Raw genomic sequence first — 20611 nt, forward strand, 5'->3', positions numbered from 1 at the left:
TTGAGACAGGGTTTCTCTGTGGTTTTGGAGCCTGTCCTGGAACTAGCTCTTGTAGACCAGGCTGGTCTCGAACTCACAGAGATCCACCTGCCTCTGCCTCCCGAGTGCTGGGATTAAAGGCGTGCGCCACCATCGCCCGGCCATGGGCAGTGATTTTCATTGGTTTTGAGAAGTTCTTGTTCCAGAGCCCCAACTGGCCTTGAGCTCTCTCCTCCAGTCTTTGCTTCCAGAGTGCTGAGATTACTATTGCCCATTAAGAAAAACGTCCTCTAAGATCCTTGTATTTCTGGAACTTTATTTCCCAAGAGTACTGACCCTTCTTATTAGTTTGACCTTTAATTTCTTGAAGCTCTCTTATGCATAAAAACACCTGCTCTACCTGAAACAAATGTGGACGTTTTTGTTGTTTATTCCTCCTGGTGGTAGGGAGAATGACCCACTCAGAAGAATGCTTACTTGCTCTGGAAAAGACTTCTCTTGATTTAACAAAATGTAAGAACTAGCAGTGTTTCACCTAATCCAAGCCATCAATAATTATGGCACCGGTTGTGTACCACCGAGTTAAAATGTTATTAAGTAACTGTCACTGCTGGTTATAACACAGCCCAGCTCAGGGGTGTTAACACTGGAAATAAATGTTGCTACAGAATTGATGACAACGAGCTTTGTGCGACAATCGTCACTGAAATCGTCACTGAAAGATGCTGTCATTGAACATGTGAGATTGTCATGTGATAAAAGTGTAATTTAGCTGAGCAGTCCGTGGCACATACCTTTAATCCCAGCATTTGGGGCAGGGGCAGAGGCAGGCAGAGCTCTGAGTTTGAGGCCAGCCTGGTCTACAGAGTGAGTTCCAGGACAGGTTCCAAAGCTACACAGAGAGACCCTGTCTTCAAATCCCCCCCCCCCCAAAAAATAAGTGCAATTTAGAGGCAACTAAACTTAGTGCTACTTCGAAGGATTATTTACTATTTGTGAAGATAATCTGTCTAAACGTTTGAGCTACAAGGTGTTTGTAAAAGCAGTCGTAAGTTTAGTTAAGGAGTTAAAATGTATGGAAACAGGTTAAAACTCCAAAGTTCCTAGCACTTGGGAGGCAGAGACAGGCGAATCTCTGAGTTCAAGGCCAGCATGGTCTACAGAGTCAGTTCCAGGACAGACTCCAAGCTACAGAGAAAACCTGTCTGTCTCAAAAACCGAACCAAAAAAAAAAAAAAAAAAAAACAAGTTCGTGGCTACCTAATTTTTCAGCTGGTGGCCAAATTCTGTATGATTATCCAAGTAGTTTAATTGGCAAGCATTATGTCTTTGATTTGAAGGACTTTGCCCCCAGGCAGATAAGGAGGGAGGGAGGGAGGGAGGGAGGGAGAGAGAGAGAGAGAGAGAGAGAGAGAGAGAGAGAGAGAGAGAGAGAGAGAGAGAGATATCAGGGTTTCTTATTCCTGGCTTAAGAAATCCAGCTGTGGTTTTACAGGGGCGCCAGTGCCGCAGGAGGCACAAAGGGACAAAGACATTCAGATGGCAGAAAACAGTCTTTCAGATGGAAGCTGCTAGAAATGCCAGTAGTACACAAAAGCTCACAGACCAGGTGATGCAGAACCCACAAGTATAAGTGCTGGCAGTTTTTCAGGAACGTCTCGACAACATGTCTCACACTCCTAGCTACATAGAAACTACCCAAAGTGGTCAAAAGGAGGGTTAATGCTCTGAAGCAGCTCCAGGTGAGGTGTGCACATAAAAGCCAAGTTCTACGAGGAAGTTCATGACCTGGAGAGGAAGTATGCAGTCTTGTACCAACCTCTCTTTGACAAGAGAATTCATCATTGGTGATGTGGAGCCCACGAATGCAGAGTCAGCGTGGCACAGTGAGAATGAGGAAGAAGACAAGTTGGCTGGAGATATGAAGAATAAAGTAGTTATGGCTGACAAAGAAGTAGAAACAGAAGAGCTGACCCCCAAAGGCATCCCTGAGTTCTGGTTCACCATCTTCAGAAACATAGATATACTGGGGCTGGAGAGATGGCTCAGAGGTTAAGAACATTGCCTGCTCTTCCAAAGGTCCTGAGTTCAATTCCCAGCAACTACATGGTGGCTCACAACCATCTGTAATGGGGTCTGGTGCCCTCTTCTGGCCTGAAGGCATATGCACAGACAGAATATTGTATACAAGATAAATATTTAAAAAAGAAAAAGAAACGTAGATATGCTTAGTGAGCTGGTGCAGGAATATGATGAACCAATCTTGAAACACCTGCAAGATATTAAAGTCAAGTTTTCAGACCCTGGACAGCCTAAGTATGTCTTTTGAGCTAGAGTTTCACTCTGAACCCAACAACTACTTCACTAATCTTGTCTTGATGAAAACACACAAGATGAAATCAGAACCAGACAAGGCTGAGCCGGTTTCTTTTGAAGGTCCCGAGACTCTGGCCTGTGATGGGTGTACAATTGACTGGAAGAAGGAAAAAAATGTCACAGGTCAAAACCAGAAGCACAAGGGCCGGGGCACCGTGTGAACCACCACCAAGCAAGTGCTCAATGAGTCCGTCTTCAACTTCTTCAGCCCCCTGAAAGCCTCTGGAGATGGAGAATCTCTGGGTGAAGATTCTGAGTTCACCTTAGCCTCCGACTTTGAAATTGGGAGCTTTTACCGTGAGTGAATTGTGTCAGTGGCTGATCTCTACTTCACTGGGGAAGCCATAGAAGGTGATGACAGTTTTGAAGAAGGCGAGGAGGGAGAAAAGGAGGAATTGGAAGGAGATGAGGAGGGAGAAGAGGAGGATGATGCCGATATTAACCCCAAGAAAGAACCCAGCCAGCCAGCAGAGTTCAAGCAGCAGTAAGAAGCAGCGACCCTGAGGGGCCATCTTGTGGACGGATGTCAGGACCCCAGGTCACTGCCAGGCTCCTCAGTCCCTGCCAAAGCAGAATTTTGTTGACAGTGCTGTGACTTCTAACCATTTACAAGTGCATGATTCCTTTCCCCCTTCCCTTCTTACTTTGCTTAACTTGTACAATGGAGACTAGGCTGCAGTTCAGAATAGGAGTTTTAGTTGTAGCACCTGCAGCCTTGGTGCCTGAAGACCATGAAGGGTGGGCTGGGGTTGTGCCTGGGATTGGCAGAGCCTGGTGATTCTGTGTACGCTACTGAAGAGGCTCGTGGTTTCCAGCCGCTCCAGCTGCTGTACCTAGTCATCTCCCAAGTGCTGCAGAAGAGGCTGTGCTCGCCTTGTGTGTGGGGGTTCAAAAAAATAAATATATGTATAAAAAAAAAGGCCAGGCGGTGGTGGCGCACACCTTTAATCCCAGCACTTGGGAGGCAGAGGCAGGTGGAGCTCTGTGAGTTCCAGGACAGGCTCCAAAGTCACAGAGAAACCCTGTCTCAAAAAAAAAAAAAAAAAAAGCGTGTGGGTTTTTTTGTTTTGTATTTTTCTTTTTTTTCCCCTTCCCCACCCCCCTCCCTTGAGTTTTGGTTTCAGGGCTGGGTGACTTGTGGCACGTGCCTCTGAGACCAGAACTGTCTGGTTCATCCTTGTACTTATTTATTCACTTGTGCTTGGGAGGTTTTGAACTTCACTGTCCTCCTCCCACTTATGAACTTACGAGACCATGTTGCTGACTTGACCAGGAGGATGTGGCATCAAATGGAGTGAGGCCCATGGAGGAAGCCCTGCTGCCTCCTACCTTGCAGACCATGATTTGTTGTTGCCTTTGGAGTGTGCTAGGCTGTAGCCAAGGGGCTAAAGTCCTCCCTCCCCCACTAGGGACGGCTGGCCTGTGGAGCGCAGCTTCAGCTTGCACACCAGGGCCACACCTGGGTTTGGCGACCAATTGGTGTGTGTGGAGTTTCTGTTTGTGTGGTTGTGGTCTTCGGCAGCCAGGACAGCCATGTCCACAGTGACCAACCATGTAGGGCGTGCTCAGCCTTACCTGATAACACATTTGTAACTGGATATGGTGTTTTCAATTTATACAGGATAGTTAGAATAGTCTATTAAAGTTGTGGAACATGGAAAAAAAAAAAGAATTCCAGCTGTGCTTATAGCTACTGGATGGAAAGTGGAGCAGGGGGGACCTTGAGATAGGTAAGTTTAGGCACTTGCCTCTGAGTCATTAATGCTGGTTTAAGTTTATGTTCTGTAGCTTGAGGTGGAGATGCTAGATCTGCATGCCGCCTGTTAGTGACCCTTAACCCCTAGACAACTGAGGGTTGGATCACATAGCTCCTGGCTAGCTTCCTCATAGTCCCTCAAACCTTTTTTGTAATGACTACCCAGGAAAGTTAAATTGCTTCATCTCCCAGTCTGTTTTTTTTTTTTTTTTTTTTTTCCGGTAGTCACTACATAGCTTGGGCAGGCCTCTAATTTGTAATCTTTTGCTTAGGCCTCACTTGTGCTGAGATTCCAAATAAATAGTGTTCTCCCTTTACTCCCTCCTCCTTTTCTCCAGCCCCCCCCCCCTTTGTTTTGGTTTGTTTTTCAGGGCAGTGTTTCTCTGTATAGCCTGTCCTGGAACTTGCTCTGTAGACTAGGCTGGCCTCAAACTCAAGAAATCTCCCTGCCTCTGCCTCCCAAGCACTGGGATTAAAGGCGAGTACCACTACTGCCTGGTACCAGTACCAGGAGGTACTGCCTCCTGAATGTTGGGATTAAAGGCATATGCTACCATGTTAGGCCAGTAATTGTAGGCTTTGTGACCCACTAACACTTGTGAAATTGCTTTTAATTATATAGTGTCTAGTCAATTTTTTAAAAAGTATGTAAAATTGGACCTTATGGTGTACATTTGGAATTCCAAAAACTGGAAAGCTGAGGTAGGAGGATTATGAGTGCTAAGGCTTCATATATAGACGCTGTCTCACTACCACCCTCCAAGTAATAGGTCTTATGGCAAGTACTATGTGTATTTGATAAGACAATTGCTACCATCTGAATGTAAACATGTCTTTATGGCATATAAGTGTATATGATACATAAATTTATATGTTGCAGATACATGTGTATGTATATGATATATAAATTTATGTTATAGATACATGTGTGTATGATATATAAATTTATATGTTACAGATACACGTGTATGTATATGATATATAAATTTATATGTTTCAGATACATGTGTATGTTTTGGTTCACAGGACTAAAGGCATTCTGAAGCAAGTGGAAAAATTTGAGAAACACTACATCACAACTTAGTTCTTTTATTCCTTTGCTGATTTTTTACCCTGAAAGTACTTTTTCAGAGATTATCCTTCTATCAGATCCTTAAAAATACTTTAATTTTTTTTAAAGAAATGATCAAGTTGAGTGATGCTTTATTCTTTTTGGCTTTTAAGATTCATTTATTTTCTTTTATGCATATAGGTGTTTTTGCCTGAATGTTCTCTCTGTGTACTACATTTTGTTAGTGTCCAGTGAGGCCAGAAGAGGGCATTGGATCTTCTGGAAATAGAGTTACAGACTTCTGTCAATTTGTCAACTGCCCTGTGGGCTTTGGAACCAAGCCCAGGTCCTCTGGAAGATCAGCCTGGGCTCTTAACTCCTTAACTATCTCTCTAGCCCCAGAAATACTCCCCCCCCCCAAGACAGTGTTTCTTTATAGCTTTGGAGGCTGTCCTAGAACTAGCTCTTGTTGACCAGGCAGGTCTTGAACTCATAGAGATCCGCTCTGCCTCCCAAGTGCTGGTGCCACCACCACCTGGCTCAGAAGTACTTTTAAATAATGTTATTTGTGTGTGCACCCTGTAGAGGCCAGAAGAGGGTGCCAGATCCCTTGGACCTGGAATTATGGGTGGCCGTGAAACACCATGTGTAGGTACTGGGAACTGAAGTCAGGTCCTCTGAAGAGCAGCAGTTTTTATAAAATACTTGAGGGGCATGAAAGATGGCTCATTGTCACATGCTGGCTGCTGAGCCTTATGTCCTGAATTCAAGCCCCAGGACACACACGGTGAAAGGAAAAATCCAACTTCCATCAATTGTTTTCTGACCTTCACATGCAAACACACATATACTACAAACGCCACTACACATCTCTCTGTGTGTATGAATATAATTTTCTAAAAGAATTTTGTTTAGTTCCAGGACAGGCTCCAAAGCTACAGAGAAACCCTGTCTCGAAAAAACAAAAAAATAAATAAAAATAATAAAGTTTTTCTTTCTTACCCCTAGCACATTCCTTGAAAAAGGTGACATACACCTTGGCTGAACCAGGAACAAGAAACATGAGCTGGTGAAGGTGGCATAATTCTGGAATCCCAAAATGCTGGAGTTTCTGACCAGCCTGAGCTCATAGTTAGGTTACATCACCCGGAAACATTTAATATGAGATATATAGATTGAGGTTTTCAAGACGGTGAGACTTAATTTTTTAGAAGTTGATGAAAGATTTTGGCTCTCTTTCGCTAATTACCAAATATAATTTTAAGACGATTTCAGTGAATTCCCAAAATTCACCCCCCACCCCAAAGGATTTTTCTAGCCTAAAGAACCGGGAAAGCCATGGCGATTCTGACACAGCATTTGGGAGACAGGGATTGCGACAAGTTCCAGGCCAGCCTTGCCTACAGAATGGTCTTCAGGCCAACCAGGACTACATAAATCATGTCTGAAAAACAAAATAAATCTCGAAAGCATCCGGGAGTGGTGGCACGCGCTAGTAATCTGAGGTACAAAACACAAAACTAAACAATGCAAACCCCCAACGCAAGATATTACACTTGGCTCGTGTGTAGGCTCGTATCACATTACTTTTAAAACTCTCCTATACACAGGTCCTGAGGTTCTAGAACTTTGGTGCGAAGTTGTCACCGACAGGGCTTTAAAGGAGGCTACCGCCGAGTTCCATTAGGCAAGTTTCGGTGGAGGAACGGAAGGGACAACCTTTACCAATTCTTTTTACATACATTATTATTTAAATGTCGCGATAATCCCACTGGGGGATTTAGTTCTGACGGTTAGCGACTCATCTCACAGGTCCCAAGGGGAAAGCACTGTGTGAAGTAACAGCTACACTCCACATTTTCGGAAGCATAGAGAACCGCGAAAGAGGAAGGGGCGGAGCCGCGCACGCGCAGAGCGGCCTCACGCCTGAAGCTGGTTTCTCCCTCGCCGCTGACGTCGTTTCAGTGCTGTACGGTGGCCGGCGCGGGCCAGACGCTGGCGATGAATGGAGGTGCATGGTGCAGGTTGAAATAAGTCTTCTCTGCTTCCCCCTCTCTCCCAGCTGTTTCTGCCCCCCCCCCCAGCCTTTGCAGTGTCCCAATTCTACGACTTGGTTGGTCCCAGCGTCTGAGTTCTTAGTGCCGGAGTCGGCCCCGGGCACAGCCGGGGTTTGGTGATCCGGATAATCGCCTAGGCCCAACTTCGGACCGCGCTCTCGATTTCTGTCTCGTCCGGCGCTCGGACGCGGAATCCGAGTGGGTCCCTTGAGGCTGGAGGGTAGATCTTAAGGTATGAAGCGTCGGCTTCTCGGGCCCAAGTGTCGCTGAAGTCTGCCTGACTCTTCTTAGCCCGGAGCACTCGGTTCTCTCATTGCTACCCAAGAGCACACAGGTCTTGTCACTCGAGTTCACGCTCCTGTTAAAAGACCAGCTCTTCCAATGGAAGACAGAGCCACATTTCTGTCCAGGACTCATCACCCACAGCTCTGTTAGGGAGTGGGTCTTCAGACGGGCTGGCTTCTGCTGTCTCTTCAGCGTCATCTCTCGTTCGCTGCCTTTAAGATTATTCAAGACCCACAAGTGTCCAATTGGGATTCTTTCTTTTCCTCCCTCAGCTGATTGTGCCTATACATCTGCTCTATACCCCCGTATAACAGGGGGGTATAGGATAGCGTTGTGGCTTTCAGAACCTTGAATCTGACATCACTTTTGGTCTGTGAGATGATTCCCCAGTGTTGGGAAGTGGAAAGAGAAGTTCAACTAATTTATATTGTAGGCTTGTGAAACTAATCTGCCTGCGTTCATTTTCTCTCCCTATTTCATAGAGCTCACCGAAACGGCATACAGAGAAAAGTCTTGGACTGGTGTGTAGTATAGGAGGGTTCAGCTTGGGATTTTTCCAAGTAGTATCACTGTTACTTTATTCTCTGGGGGCTCACGCAGTATTTATAAAACAGAGTATTAGGGCAAGGACCCCCAAGTTTGGGAGAGACCTTAATTTTCAGTTTTTCTTCTCATATTCTAGATGTCAGTAGAAACAGGAAGAAAGAGAAACCCGGTCTTTAATCGTGCCAGCAACATTGCCAACACAGGGACCTAAATATCCAGCACACCTTTTCAGATTTTTAAGAAGGGTTTTCGTAGTGTGGGATTCGATGCCGGCTCTGATTTCGCTGTTTTTAACTCGTTAGGATCAAGGCGATGATGACTGAGTGCGCCAGCCTTCAGTTTGTCAGCCCTTTTGCTTTTGAAGCCATGCAGAAGGTGGATGTTGTTCGCTTGGCATCTCTAAGTGACCCGGAACTAAGGCTTCTCTTGCCCTGCTTGGTGAGGATGGCACTCTGTGCCCCGGCTGACCAGAGTCAAAGCTGGGCTCAGGATAAGAAGCTTATTCTTCGCCTTCTGTCTGGAGTGGAAGCCGTCAACTCCATTGTCGCTCTCCTGTCTGTGGACTTCCATGCTCTGGAACAAGACGCCAGCAAGGAGCAGCAGCTCAGGTAAAGCCATCCTCTGTGCTCAGAGCTCCAGAAAAGAGAGAGTGGAAACTTAAACTTGGAGAACATTTTACTGAGGTCTTTTCTGTTCATAGCTAAAGCTCCAAGAGCTTTCTGTGTTATAAAATGTTATGATGTTGTGTAGTGAGGACTAGCTATGCATTAGGCCAGTTTACTCTTAGTGGGAAGTGAGAAGGAAACTTCTAGTGTGGAAGGTTTTCTTTCTTTTTTTCTTTTAGAGATGGGGTTTTTCTGTGTAACAGTCCTGGCTAAACTCACTTTGGAGGCCAGGCTGGCCTCAAATTCATAGAGATCAGCCTGCCTCTGCCTCCCAGGTGCTGGGATTAAAGCTGTGTGCTACCACTGTCTGGCTAAGGTGAAAGGTTTTATTGGAATCACTGTTTTTTTTTTTTTTAACATTACAGTTTATTCTCTGAGACTCTCACCTGGTGTTAAATCCTTCCCGGACCATCGTGTATCTGTTATTAAGCCATTGATATAGAATTCAGTAGCCTTTGTTAGTTTACTGTTTGTGAACTCTTGGAAAACATAGGGAAAGCAAGCATTTCAGAGGAAATGAAAAACACGATTGCAGTAACAGGTACTGACTGATTGCCCGGCCAGTGGTGTAACTTTTCTCCATGTTTGGACTTTACTAGGCATAAACTTGGCGGAGGCAGTGGAGAGAGCATCCTGGTGTCACAGCTTCAGCATGGACTGACACTAGAATTTGAACACAGTGATTCACCTCGTCGATTACGGCTGGTGCTTAGCGAACTGTTGGCCATTATGAATAAGGTGCTTAAAAAAAACCCAGCCCAAAGTATTCATGATTTGATATCTAGATCTAGAAAATCTTAAAAAAAATATAAACAAGAAGGCATATAGGTTATGTATTCCACTAGTTTTTCTGTTTGATTTGTGTTCTTTAAAGACTAAAATGAGGTTTTTTTTTTTTTCCCCCTCCAAGACAAGGTTTCTCTGTGTAGTCTTGGCTGTCCTGGAACTTGCTCTGTACACCAGGCTGGCCTCAAATTCTCAAATTCACAGAGATCCACTTGCTCCTGCCTCCTAAGTTCTGAGATTAAAGGTGTATGCCACCACCACCAGGCTTCAGTTTTGGTTTTTTTTTTTTTTTTTTAATCAACGGTTTATATGGGTAACGTTACTACATTGTTTCTTGGCTTGCCTTATACTTTAATTTCAAGTACCTCTAAAATTGTAGATTGGAATAACTGTTTCTCCCCACTCTTCCTTCTTTTTTTGTGGGAGACAGAGTTGCACCTAGGTGCCAAGGTGGCTTTATAACTTGAGATTCTTTTACCTCAGCCTCTCAGATGGTGGGATTATAAAATGCAGCCACTATGCAAGACTAATGGTTCCCTGTCTGAGTAATAATCATGGTTAAACTGCTTAAAATTGACAGGGTCCCACATTCTTTGTTGCAGTATATTAGTCATGTTAAAAGTGATTATTTGGGGCCAGGCGATGGTGGCGCACGCCTTTAATCCCAGCATTCAGGAGGCAGAATCAGGCGGATCTCTGTGAGTTCGAGACCAGCCTGGTCTACAGAGCTAGTTCCAGGACAGGCTCCAAAGCCACAGAGAAACCCTGTCTCGAAAAAACCAAAAAANAAAAAAAAAAAAAAGGTGATTATTTAGGGGCTGGAGGGATGGCTCAGAGGTTAAGAAGACTTCCTGTTCTTCCAGAGGTCTTGAGTTCAATTCCCACACCCACATTGTGGGTGGCTCACAACCAATAAATAATGAGATCTGCTGCCCTCCTCTGGCCTGCAGGCAGAACACTGTATACATAAATATATGTATAAATAAATAAACCTTTAAAAACAAAGTGATGACATTCACACCTTCAGTCCCAGCACTAGAGAGGCAGAGACAAGATCAGGAGTTTTATACCATCCTAGGCCAATGGATTAAAGGCTAGCCTGGTCTATCTGCTGAGTTCAGGGTACATGGTAAGACCCTATGCCAAACAATCACAGCATAAACTCATGATTTATGAGCTCAAAAAACAATAAAAATTATTAAAAGTTAAATTGATAGTTCTTGCCTTCTTTTTTTCCTTTTTCTCTAAGGTATCGGAGTCCAATGGAGAGTTTTTCTTTAAGTCGTCTGAGCTCTTTGAGAGTCCAGTGTACTTGGAGGAAGCTGCAGATGTTCTTTGTATTTTACAAGCAGGTACTTTGCTGACCTGGTGCCAAGATACATTTCAGACATAGTGTCAAGTGAAGTGTTACTGTGATGCCTCAGCCTGCAGTGCTGGATGCGTGTCTGTGGCTGTGCATTGGGGATCCTGAGAGTGGAGGCATAGGCAGTGGTGAGCTGCCGGATGTGGGTGCTGGGGTTCAGGTCCTTGCCAAGGACAGTACCTTTTTTTCAGCCCCAAGTTTGGTATTTGAGGATTATCAAAACTGGGGGTGGGGGGTCCAGCATGTGGGAGGCTGAGACAAGGGTATTATGACAAAATCCTGACCAGCTTGGGGAATGGAGTGTGATCATGTCTCAACAGCACCCCGCAACAAAAACCTTAAAAATGTAAAAGTTATTTACTAAAAATATGGCTCAAAATTTTAAGCTCAAGGGCTGGAGAAATGACTGTGGTGGTTTAAGAGCACTTGATGCTCTAACAGAGTACCTTAGTTTGGTTCAGGTGACTCAGAGCTGCCTGGAACTCCAACTCCTTGGGATCTCACAGCCTCACATAGACATACCCACATGCGCATAAATTCATTCTTAAAAAAAGTTTTAAATTAAAAATGACTAATTAGAACAAAGATTCAATGACTTAGACTGTTTATATAGTTTTGCCATGTTATGTAAACATTAGCTTGTATATCTGATTTAATGATTCATAATTTTAGTGATTTTATAAATGTTCCTAATGTGTTAGATCAGAAAGCAAAGGACAGAGGAGGTAAATATATAATCTCAGTTTTACTTAATGTTAAAATTACAAATGAGACAATTAAAACTAGAAATTAAATATATTTATTATTGTAAATATATTAAATGCACATATATATCTATATATATATATACACGATTAGAGCTAACATATGTTTTTTCCTTTGTACCTTTTTTTGCCTTTCTAGATTCTTTTTCGTAGGTATATGATAAAATAAAAATAAGAAACTATAGGAATGTAAAGATTTTATGAAAATAACTTCTTAGAGCAGTGCTATTTAGGGAAGCTTCTGCCATATTCTCTGTGTGTCGTCCAGTTAGTAGCCCTGCGCCTTGAGTCCTGTGGCTGTAGAGTAGCTGAGTGTAGCTAGTATGACTGAGAACTAGTACTCTAAGTGAGTTGCATTCTGGTGACATCTTTGAAATGCCAGCTGTTGAAGATAACGCTTTAGGGGGTCACGCCTCAGTAGTGACAGTGGCTTTTTTTCTTCCAGAGCTCCCTTCCTTGCTTCCTATAGTTGATGTAGCCGAAGCCTTGCTACATGTTAGAAATGGTGCCTGGTTCTTATGTCTCTTGGTAGCCAATGTTCCTGATAGTTTTAACGAAGGTAAATATAATTTAAAAACAAAATATTGGAATATTGGAGAACTTTGGTTTGACTTGTTTAGCTTTTTATTTTATTTTATTTTTTTAAAGACAGTCTTTCTTGCTCTGTATTCTGGGCTGTCTTTGAAGTTGTGATTCTTTTGTCTCTACCTTCTGAGTGGTGCTGGCATTGCAGGTGCAAAGCACCGTACTTCCTGTTGCGTCCCCTCCCTTCTGTGCTGAGCTGGAACCCAGTGGCTAACACGCTAGCCAAGTACTCTGCCTCTGAGCTACACCTAGACCAGTCTGGCTTTTAACTGAAGAATTTATACAATTTATATAAGTCATTTAATTATTGTGGTAGTTAGGTATATCTTGTTACTTGTATCTCTTTCTTCCTTTGAATTAATTTTTAACCATACATTTAATTTACGGGTATTATGAGTCCCAGAGTGTATTCTTGCTGCTTTTATTTTAAGTAGTTAATTCTTTTTTCTTCTGATTTATTTATTTATTTATTTATTTATTTATTTATTTATTTATTTAGTGTGTGTGTGTGTGTGTGTGTGTGTATGCGTGCCTGTGCACATGCATGCATATGTGGAGGTCTGAGGACAACTTCCACAAGTAGGCACTGCCCTAACTTGTGGGTCCCAGGCGTTGAACTCAGTAGTAAGTCTTGGTGATGAACACCTTGACTTGCTGAGCCACTTCACCAGCCCACTTCCATTTTTTTTTTTTTTTTTTTGACAGTGTGTCTCACTTACAGCCTAGGTGGCCTTGAATTTTAAGTAATCTGCCTGCCTCTTCCTTCCCAAAGCTGGCATTACAAGTGTGGGTGGGCCCAGCTGACTTTAAAGCCCTTTTTAAAATGCGGGAAAAGGCTTTATTTACATAGTTATTACTTTTGGTGTTCTTCATTGAATCACCTTCATTTCAAGTAGTGTAGATTATTTAAACATATATTTATTTTGTTTTTATTTATGTGTGTTTGGGATTGAACCCAGAGCTGCTTGCTTTGTCAGTGGGATATCCCTTTAACTTTGAAGGGTAGATTCTTGGCAATAGCTTTCCCCATTGAACTTTTATTTTTGGTCCCGGGGACTGGCCATAGTGCTTGGCAGGCACTCTGCTGCTGTTGTACATCCCTTTCTTTTTTAACTTTTTCATTTTGAGACAGGGTCTCACTAAGGTGTCCATGCTGGACTTGAACTCACGTTATTGCTGAAGCAGGCCTTGAACTTGTGTACCTTCTGCAGCAGACACCTGGATAGCATTACAGGCCTGTGCTACTAGGCTGAATTAGTTGTTTTTCTTTTTTTGGGAATTGAATGCATAGCCATATGGGTCATGGTCTGGTGCTCTTCCACTGAGCTTAGCCCTAGCTTTTTTTTTTTCTTGTGGCACCGAATCACTATTTAGTGCCAGTTGGTCTTGATCTTGCATGTGTAGCCCAGGCTGGCTTCCAATTAGAGATACCCCTCTATCTCCGTAGTGATGTGGTTCCAGGTTGTGTACCACCATAGCCAGCTTGACTGTGTTTAGTTGTTTGCTACCTTTGTCCTTGTGGGTTTGTAGTTGCTGGTGGGGCTCTGTGTGGTCTTCCATTTGTTATTGCTTAGGTCTTTTTCATTCCTTTGTTCCTTGTGTCTTTGTTTCTGATGCTGTACTATCAAGTTCCCAATGTTTTCCTCCTACACTGTTTAAGCTGCATAAATGATTAATTTTAAAGGATGAAGAAATGGCTTATAACACCTTACTTATAAAAGCTTAACAAAGCTTAAAATAATAGTTTGTAGGGGCCTGATCAAAAATGGAGAACGACAAGATGAAGAAAGTCTTGGAGGGAGGCGCAGGACAGAAGCCTTGCGATTCTTGTGCAGAATGAACCCTTCTCAGGCCCTGAAGGTCCGGGGTGTGGTGGTAAGAGATGCTCTTGTCTCCATGGGACTGCATTTTTCCTAAGAGGGTTTTCCTTGAGGCTGTTTGAGGATCTTACAGAAATTGGGAGTTCCAATGCTCAGTCTGCTGCCTTCCCTTTGTGGCCTTATGTTTTGTGAGATCCTCAGAACTTGAGCTGCATTCAATTTTGAAATGTCCTGGCTTTTTTTCTTACTGTGTTGAGTTTAATTTGTTTTCTCTGCTGTGTTAGGTGGAAGAATGTCACTTGCCAGGCCTTGGAGTAGCTTTGACATTGGATCATACTAAAACTGAAACTTGTGAAGATGGAGTGAGTGACTTGGTTTGCTTTGTTAGTGGCTTGCTTCTTGGAACAAATGCAAAAGTCAGGACTTGGTTTGGAACCTTTATTCGAAATGGACAACAGGTGAGAGTCAAGTGAATGGGTAGGGTAGGATCATTGCTTAGGAGCAGTTACCAAGAGTGAAGAAACGGCTATAGAAGGATGGCTTTAGCTAGGCCTGGTGGCTCATACCTGCAGTTTCTATATTTGGAAGACTGAGGCAGGAGGATTGCTATGATTTCAAGGCCAAAAGCTATGGGAGCCAGATGTGGCACACACCTTTAGCCCAGCACCCTGGAGTCAGAGGCAGGTAGACCTCTATGAATTTTAGGCCAACCTGGTCTATAGTTTCAGGCCAGCCAACGCTATATAGAGAGACTGTGTCTCAAACAAACAAAAAGCCATGGGGGAAAAAAATAAAAGAAAAAAAAGAAAGAAAGATATGTTTAAATTAGTGGTTGTCAGATTTAGTTTTAGAAACCTCTTTACATTAATAAGAACCATGAAGGATATGAAAAGTTTTGTTCATATGACTTTTGTTTTTTGATATTTCTAAATATTAGAAATTAAAAATTTTGAAATATGGAGTTTATTAAAAATGAAATAACATCATTTAAATGTAAACAAGAGAGAGAGAGAAAGAGTGTGTGTGTGTGTATGTATTCTTTTTTATTTTTGAGTTTGGTCTTGGTATTTACTAGATTTAGTCAAGGCTGGCCCTGAATTCCTCCTGATCTTTGTGCCTAAGCCTCTTGATTACAAAGATCCTAGGAATGCCCACCATGCTTAGTAAACATTACTTTTTTTTTTTTTTAATTTATTTATTAAGTATACAATGTACTGCTGGCAAGGAAGGCACCAGGTCTCATTACAGATGGTTGTGAGCCACCATGTGGTTGCTGGGTATTGAACTCAGGTCCTCTGAAAGAGCAGCCAGTGCTCTTAACCACTGAACCATCTCTCCAGGCCTAAGCATTACAATTTTAAAAATATAAATAATCCTCCCTCCAAAGGGGGGAAAACCCTAGCGAGAATAACAGTACTGTTTATAGGTTTTCCTATCTCTTCAGTATCTGGTTTAGTAGAACCCTTTGGAGAATGGGAGGGACAAAGGCACGCTCTTAATTTTATGAAGGGCTCTTTGTACTTTCTGGTCATGTTGAAACAATCTGGGCACTCTCTAAGGTCCTGTTACGTAAGAACTTCAAAGTAATTTATATTTTATAATTTAATCTATATGTTTATGCATTTGTGTGTGGTGGTAAAATATATATAACAAAATATGCATTTAGTTATTTTTTAAGAACACAATTCAGTGGTATTAAGAACATTCACCTTGTGGGGCTAGAGACTCAGTAGTAAATGTTTGCTAGGCAAACATAAGGACTTGAGTTTAGAATCCTAGTAACCATGTAAAAGCAGGTGTGACAGCATTTGTCTGTATCCCAGTGTTGTGAGGGCAGGTACAGAAGACCTGGACGCTTCCTGGACAGCCAGTGTAGCTGAAATGTCATGTTCCAGGTTCACTATGAAGACATAAGGTGGGGCAGCTGAAAAGATGGCCCAGTGGTTAGGGGCCCTTCCTGCTCTTCTGGAGGACTCGGGTCCCATGCTTAGCACCCATTGTGGGCAGCTCACAACTGTCTGCAGCGCCACTTCCAGGGGATCTGATGCTCTCTGCAGCCTGTGTTTCCGACCTGTACATATATACACAAAGACACATGCAGCTTGTATGCTTACACATGCGCGCACACACACATACACACACACAAAGGGAAAGAAAAGGACCATTGGTAATATTATGCATGCATAGCCATCATCTGTTTTTAGGATTTTCTTTTTTTGTGGTCTGGCCTTTACACTTGTTAGGTCAGCATTCTGTCACTGAGTTCTATATCCTGTGCTCTACAGACGCTGAACCTTAAACCGCCTAGTCCTCTTTCCTGTAAACTGGTAATCGTGGCTCTATCTTTACTCTCAGTGAATTATGGATACCATTCTAGGTACCTTCTATGGGTCAAATCATAAGATACTTGTCATTTTGTGTATGTTATTTCCTTAATATATTGATTTCAAGGTTCATTCTGTAGCATGTGTCAGACTTTCCTTGGCCAGGTATGGTGACATATACCTTTAATAGCTAGAAGCAGGATTGTGGAATAGATACAGCTCACACAGTGCCAGCTGGGCTACATTATGAAACCTTCTCCTCAATAGAAAACACCCTTGCAAAGGAATTTCCTTCTTTTTCAAGATTGCCTAGACTGATTTTGGTGTCCTCCACCTCTACCTTTGAGTAGATGAGATTATAGGTATATGTTAGCATGCTTGGTCTGTATGTTATATTTTACAACAAGTTTTTTTTTTGTTTGTTTTCTGTGTTCTTAAAATAGGCTCCTTCTTTGTTGCCTAGTCTGCCCTGCAACATAGTAGCCCAGGCTGACTTCAAATTTAAGTTTGAGGTCATCCTCTTGAGTATTGGGTTTGATTATAGGCATGACTTCTGTGTTGAATGGTCTTTTCCACCTCAACAGTTTTTAACTTAGAGAATACTCTAGTTTTTGTGAAACACTTACTTAGTGCTTCTGAGTAGAATTGCTCGTGCAGACTGACTTCCAGCACGTTTCACTCTGGTGGACAGCATGTGGATGTTAGACCGTGAAATCACATTGTTTTACATCCAGGACTCACTTCTTTACAGTCCATTAAAGACTGCTCTTCAGCTTTGCTTTTTAAAAGGAAAGGAAACACATGTCCACTGTGTGACTGTTGTGTGGCTGTGTGCTGAGCAGTCACTATGCCAGTCCATTGTGCACAACACACTTTTCTTCTTGGAATTTAATGTTTTTGTTCAGGCAGGTTTATTATACTTTACTTGACATCAGTCTTAAGTATAACAAGCACTGCTGGGCGGTGGTGGCGCACACCTTTGATCCTAGCACTTGGGAGGCAGAGGCAAGTGGATCTCTGTGAGTTCGAGGCCAGTCTGGTCTACAGAGTAGCTTCCAGTATCACTAAGTCTGTTATGGAGAGTAACCCTGTGTCGAAAAACAAATAAAGGCCAAAAACCAAACAAAAGAATAACAAGCAATGATTGAAGGTATATGCCACCATCCCTGGCTAAGGAAACACCTCTCCTTTTATAGTTTAGAATTGCTTCCATATGTGCGCTCTTTCTTTGTTCATCTCTTAGTAGGCACTGAGTGCTTGCTACATGTCCAGTACAGTGGAGCTTGAAGAGTGAAGACTGAAATAGCCCTGCCTCAAGAGCTGGGGTGGGATGGTGGTTATAGATTTATAAACTCTTAATTATAGTATCTTTAAAGGTACACAGTACTGATATTTATTGATTCCTTGTTAGGAAGGAACTTGGGGTTCAGAGCAGTTCACTAAAACAGCGTGCAGCACGTAATTAATGATGAGCCAGAGCTGAGGCTCTGAGGTCTCCAGACACCAAGTGTTGCTGCTGCACTGCCTCGTGTGGTGGAGCTCCCCGTGTGGGGTAGGGACTGAACCTGGGTCCTCTGCAAGAGCAGCAGGCGCTCTGCACACTTGAGCCATCTCTCCAGCCCCCCCCCCCCCCCCCCCCCCCCCCCCCCTTGAGTTTTTTGTTCTATAGCCCTGGCTGTACTAGAGTTTGCCATGTAGACTGGCCTGGGTGCAGCAGCTCTCCTGTCTCTGCCTCCAGAGTGGGCCGCCATACTCAGATGAAAGTACTGTTTAAACACTAGTCACAACTCAGTTTGCATTAGTTTAGCTTTTCCCCTGCAGTCGTGCAGCATGGGGTGAGTGGATGTGTGGATTTTGCGTTTTCTTGTTTAAATGGAACTGCAGTATGACAGGCTCCTCATGGGAGATCAACTGCAAGTGCTCGCGTGATGAACTCTCTTCAGCTTCCTTTTAATTTGATAAATGCTCCGTGCTCTCTCTTCTTTTCTCAATTCACACTTACAGAGAAAAAGGGAGCCCAGCGGTTCTGTCCTTTGGCAGATGAGGAGACAGCTTCTCCTGGAGTTGATGGGCATTCTTCCTACAGTCAGGAGCACCCGCATTGTCGAAGAAGCCGAGGTGGAGATGGAGCCCACTGTGTCTGTGTACTCGGGGCTGAAGGAAGAGCATGTTGTGAAAGCCAGCGCACTCTTACGTCTGTACTGTGCCTTGATGGGGATTGCTGGACTCAAGTACTCAATCCGATATTTTACCCTTTTATCTTTTTCTTCTTGTTTCTAATCGCTGAGAAGTGAACAAAGGCCTTTTACTAGGAGGCTCCGGCTTTGGATTTTACTAGCTTATGTCAAGATTGAAGGTGCTAAGGCCAACTGTCCTTAAGGAATATTTGATCTAATTTCTGATTACAAATAGAATTATGTAGATATTGGAGGGATGAGAGTATTTTATCAGATTTTAATCACAGTGTAAAGGACCCTGTGATTTTACCACTTTGAGAAGACACCTCTGAGAGATCTGTGAGTGACCCACAACCACTCCAGGTCAGGTGAAGACCCCTCTGTTTGAGAATCGACAGGACGTGGTTCTTTTTTTTATTTTTTTTAAGAGGAAGGTGCGCCTCATGTCCTTGACTCGGACTGTGCATGCTTGCTCTCATAATTCTTCTTTTGATTTTATTTATTTCATGTGCATTGGTGTCTTCCCTGCATGTGTGTCTGTGTGAAGGTGTCAGATCCCCTGGAACTGGAGTTACAGACAGTTGTGAGCCATCACATGGGTGCTGGGAATTGAACTCAGTACCTCTAGAAGAGCAGTTAGTGTTCTTAACCTCTGAGCCACCTCTCCAGCCCCCAGGACGTGGTACTTTATAGCATGAGGTTCCAAGTCCCTGCACTAAATCTTTCAGAATAGTGTCCTCAGCTGGTGTGGGAACATTCCTGCGTGTGTCTCCAGCTCATGTGCCTTTCAGTTCTGATGGCTGAGTTAAGCAAATGCTAGCCCATCAGTTTGGCTCAAATCTAAGTTGATACAATCCATTAACCCCATGATTCTATAATGTATAAACTGCCGTGAGCTCTGCAGGACACATGACCACACATGAGTAACATGTGCTTGTTATGTCTGTGACCTCTGCTATTGCTCCCTTGAAACGCTATTGGTCATTGAACCCAGTTTATTTGTTATTTGATTTTTGCAGAGACAACAGAGTTTTCCATTTCTCAGTGATAAATCCATATGCCATTTAAAAAGCACATAATTGAAAAGAGAATTGGCCAATAATGATGAAAGTATAGGGTAATGTCTCAGGGTTTAAGAATGTTCCTCTGTAACCTTGATGACTTGTTTTGAATCCCCAGCACTCACCTAAAGCACTGGGCATGGCTGTACAAGCCTGTAACCTCACTGTTGTGAGGTAGGGATATGAATGTCCCAAGAACTTCCTGGTCAGCGAGCCTGGTGGGAACACCTAGTTTCTGTTTCAGTGATCCACCTTGCCTCAAGGCAATTACCCTCCTTCATGTGTTCACAGACATGAACATGCCCATACATGTGCACTATGATACACCACACATACATACACCATATACATACAACACAATAGATGCGGACTCTGCACTCACCGTACTATATACTTGCATGCACGCATGTACACATACACATGCACACACACAACACACAATAAGTAACTGAATGTTTCTGTTTTGTTTTTGTGAGACAGAGTTTTTCTGTAGCTTTGGAGCCTGTCTTGGAACTCAATCTGTAGACCAGGCTGGCTTTGAACTCTCAGAGACCCACCTGCCTCTGCCTCCTGAGTGCTGGGATTAAAGGTGTAAGCCAACACTGCTTGGCTGAATGTATTTTTTTTTAAAGTGATTTTAAAAAGTTTGTACTTGAAGGATTAAAATGTTGGAAAACTCACTTTCTTCATGAACTAAAAGTAGATAAGCAAATAAATAAGTGTAAACTCTCGCTGTGTTTGTCCTTTCAGACCAACTGAAGAAGAAGCTGAGCAGTTGCTGCAGCTGATGACCAGCCGCCCGCCTGCCACACCGGCCGGGGTTCGATTTGTCTCCCTTTCCTTCTGTATGCTGCTGGCCTTTTCTACACTTGTCAGGTACCTTACCGTATAGTTGCTCTGCTCATTCAAGATGTGCTCTTATTTCCTTATCAAAATGTATGTGTGGGGGAGAGTGTGCAGTGCAGCTAGTGTACTTGCCTGGCATGTATGATGCCACCAGAAAAGATGTAGAGCGT

The 20611-nt window shown here is 43.2% G+C and overlaps 1 protein-coding gene and 2 pseudogenes across 1 annotated transcript in view; all 3 read left to right on the forward strand.

The window, feature by feature from the left end:
• Positions 1-1540: 1540 nt before the first annotated feature.
• LOC126486995 (nucleosome assembly protein 1-like 4) lies at positions 1541-2035 on the forward strand (annotated as a pseudogene).
• A 168-nt stretch (positions 2036-2203) lies between these two features.
• Positions 2204-2843, forward strand: LOC126486994 (nucleosome assembly protein 1-like 4; annotated as a pseudogene).
• A 4279-nt stretch (positions 2844-7122) lies between these two features.
• Ints2 (integrator complex subunit 2) overlaps positions 7123-20611 on the forward strand; it is a 52736-nt gene continuing 39247 nt past the window's right edge. The window contains 9 exon segments of the mRNA XM_050119515.1: positions 7123-7186; positions 8353-8658; positions 9315-9453; positions 10751-10853; positions 12074-12187; positions 13958-14088; positions 14318-14491; positions 18362-18588; positions 20346-20471. Coding sequence (XP_049975472.1) covers positions 7164-7186; positions 8353-8658; positions 9315-9453; positions 10751-10853; positions 12074-12187; positions 13958-14088; positions 14318-14491; positions 18362-18588; positions 20346-20471 — 1343 coding nt within the window. The 5' untranslated portion in view covers positions 7123-7163.

The sequence above is a fragment of the Alexandromys fortis genome, unplaced genomic scaffold (assembly GCF_014885135.2).
Source record: "Alexandromys fortis isolate MF-2015 unplaced genomic scaffold, M_Fortis_MF-2015_v1.1 scaffold_173, whole genome shotgun sequence".
Taxonomy (NCBI): domain Eukaryota; kingdom Metazoa; phylum Chordata; class Mammalia; order Rodentia; family Cricetidae; genus Alexandromys; species Alexandromys fortis.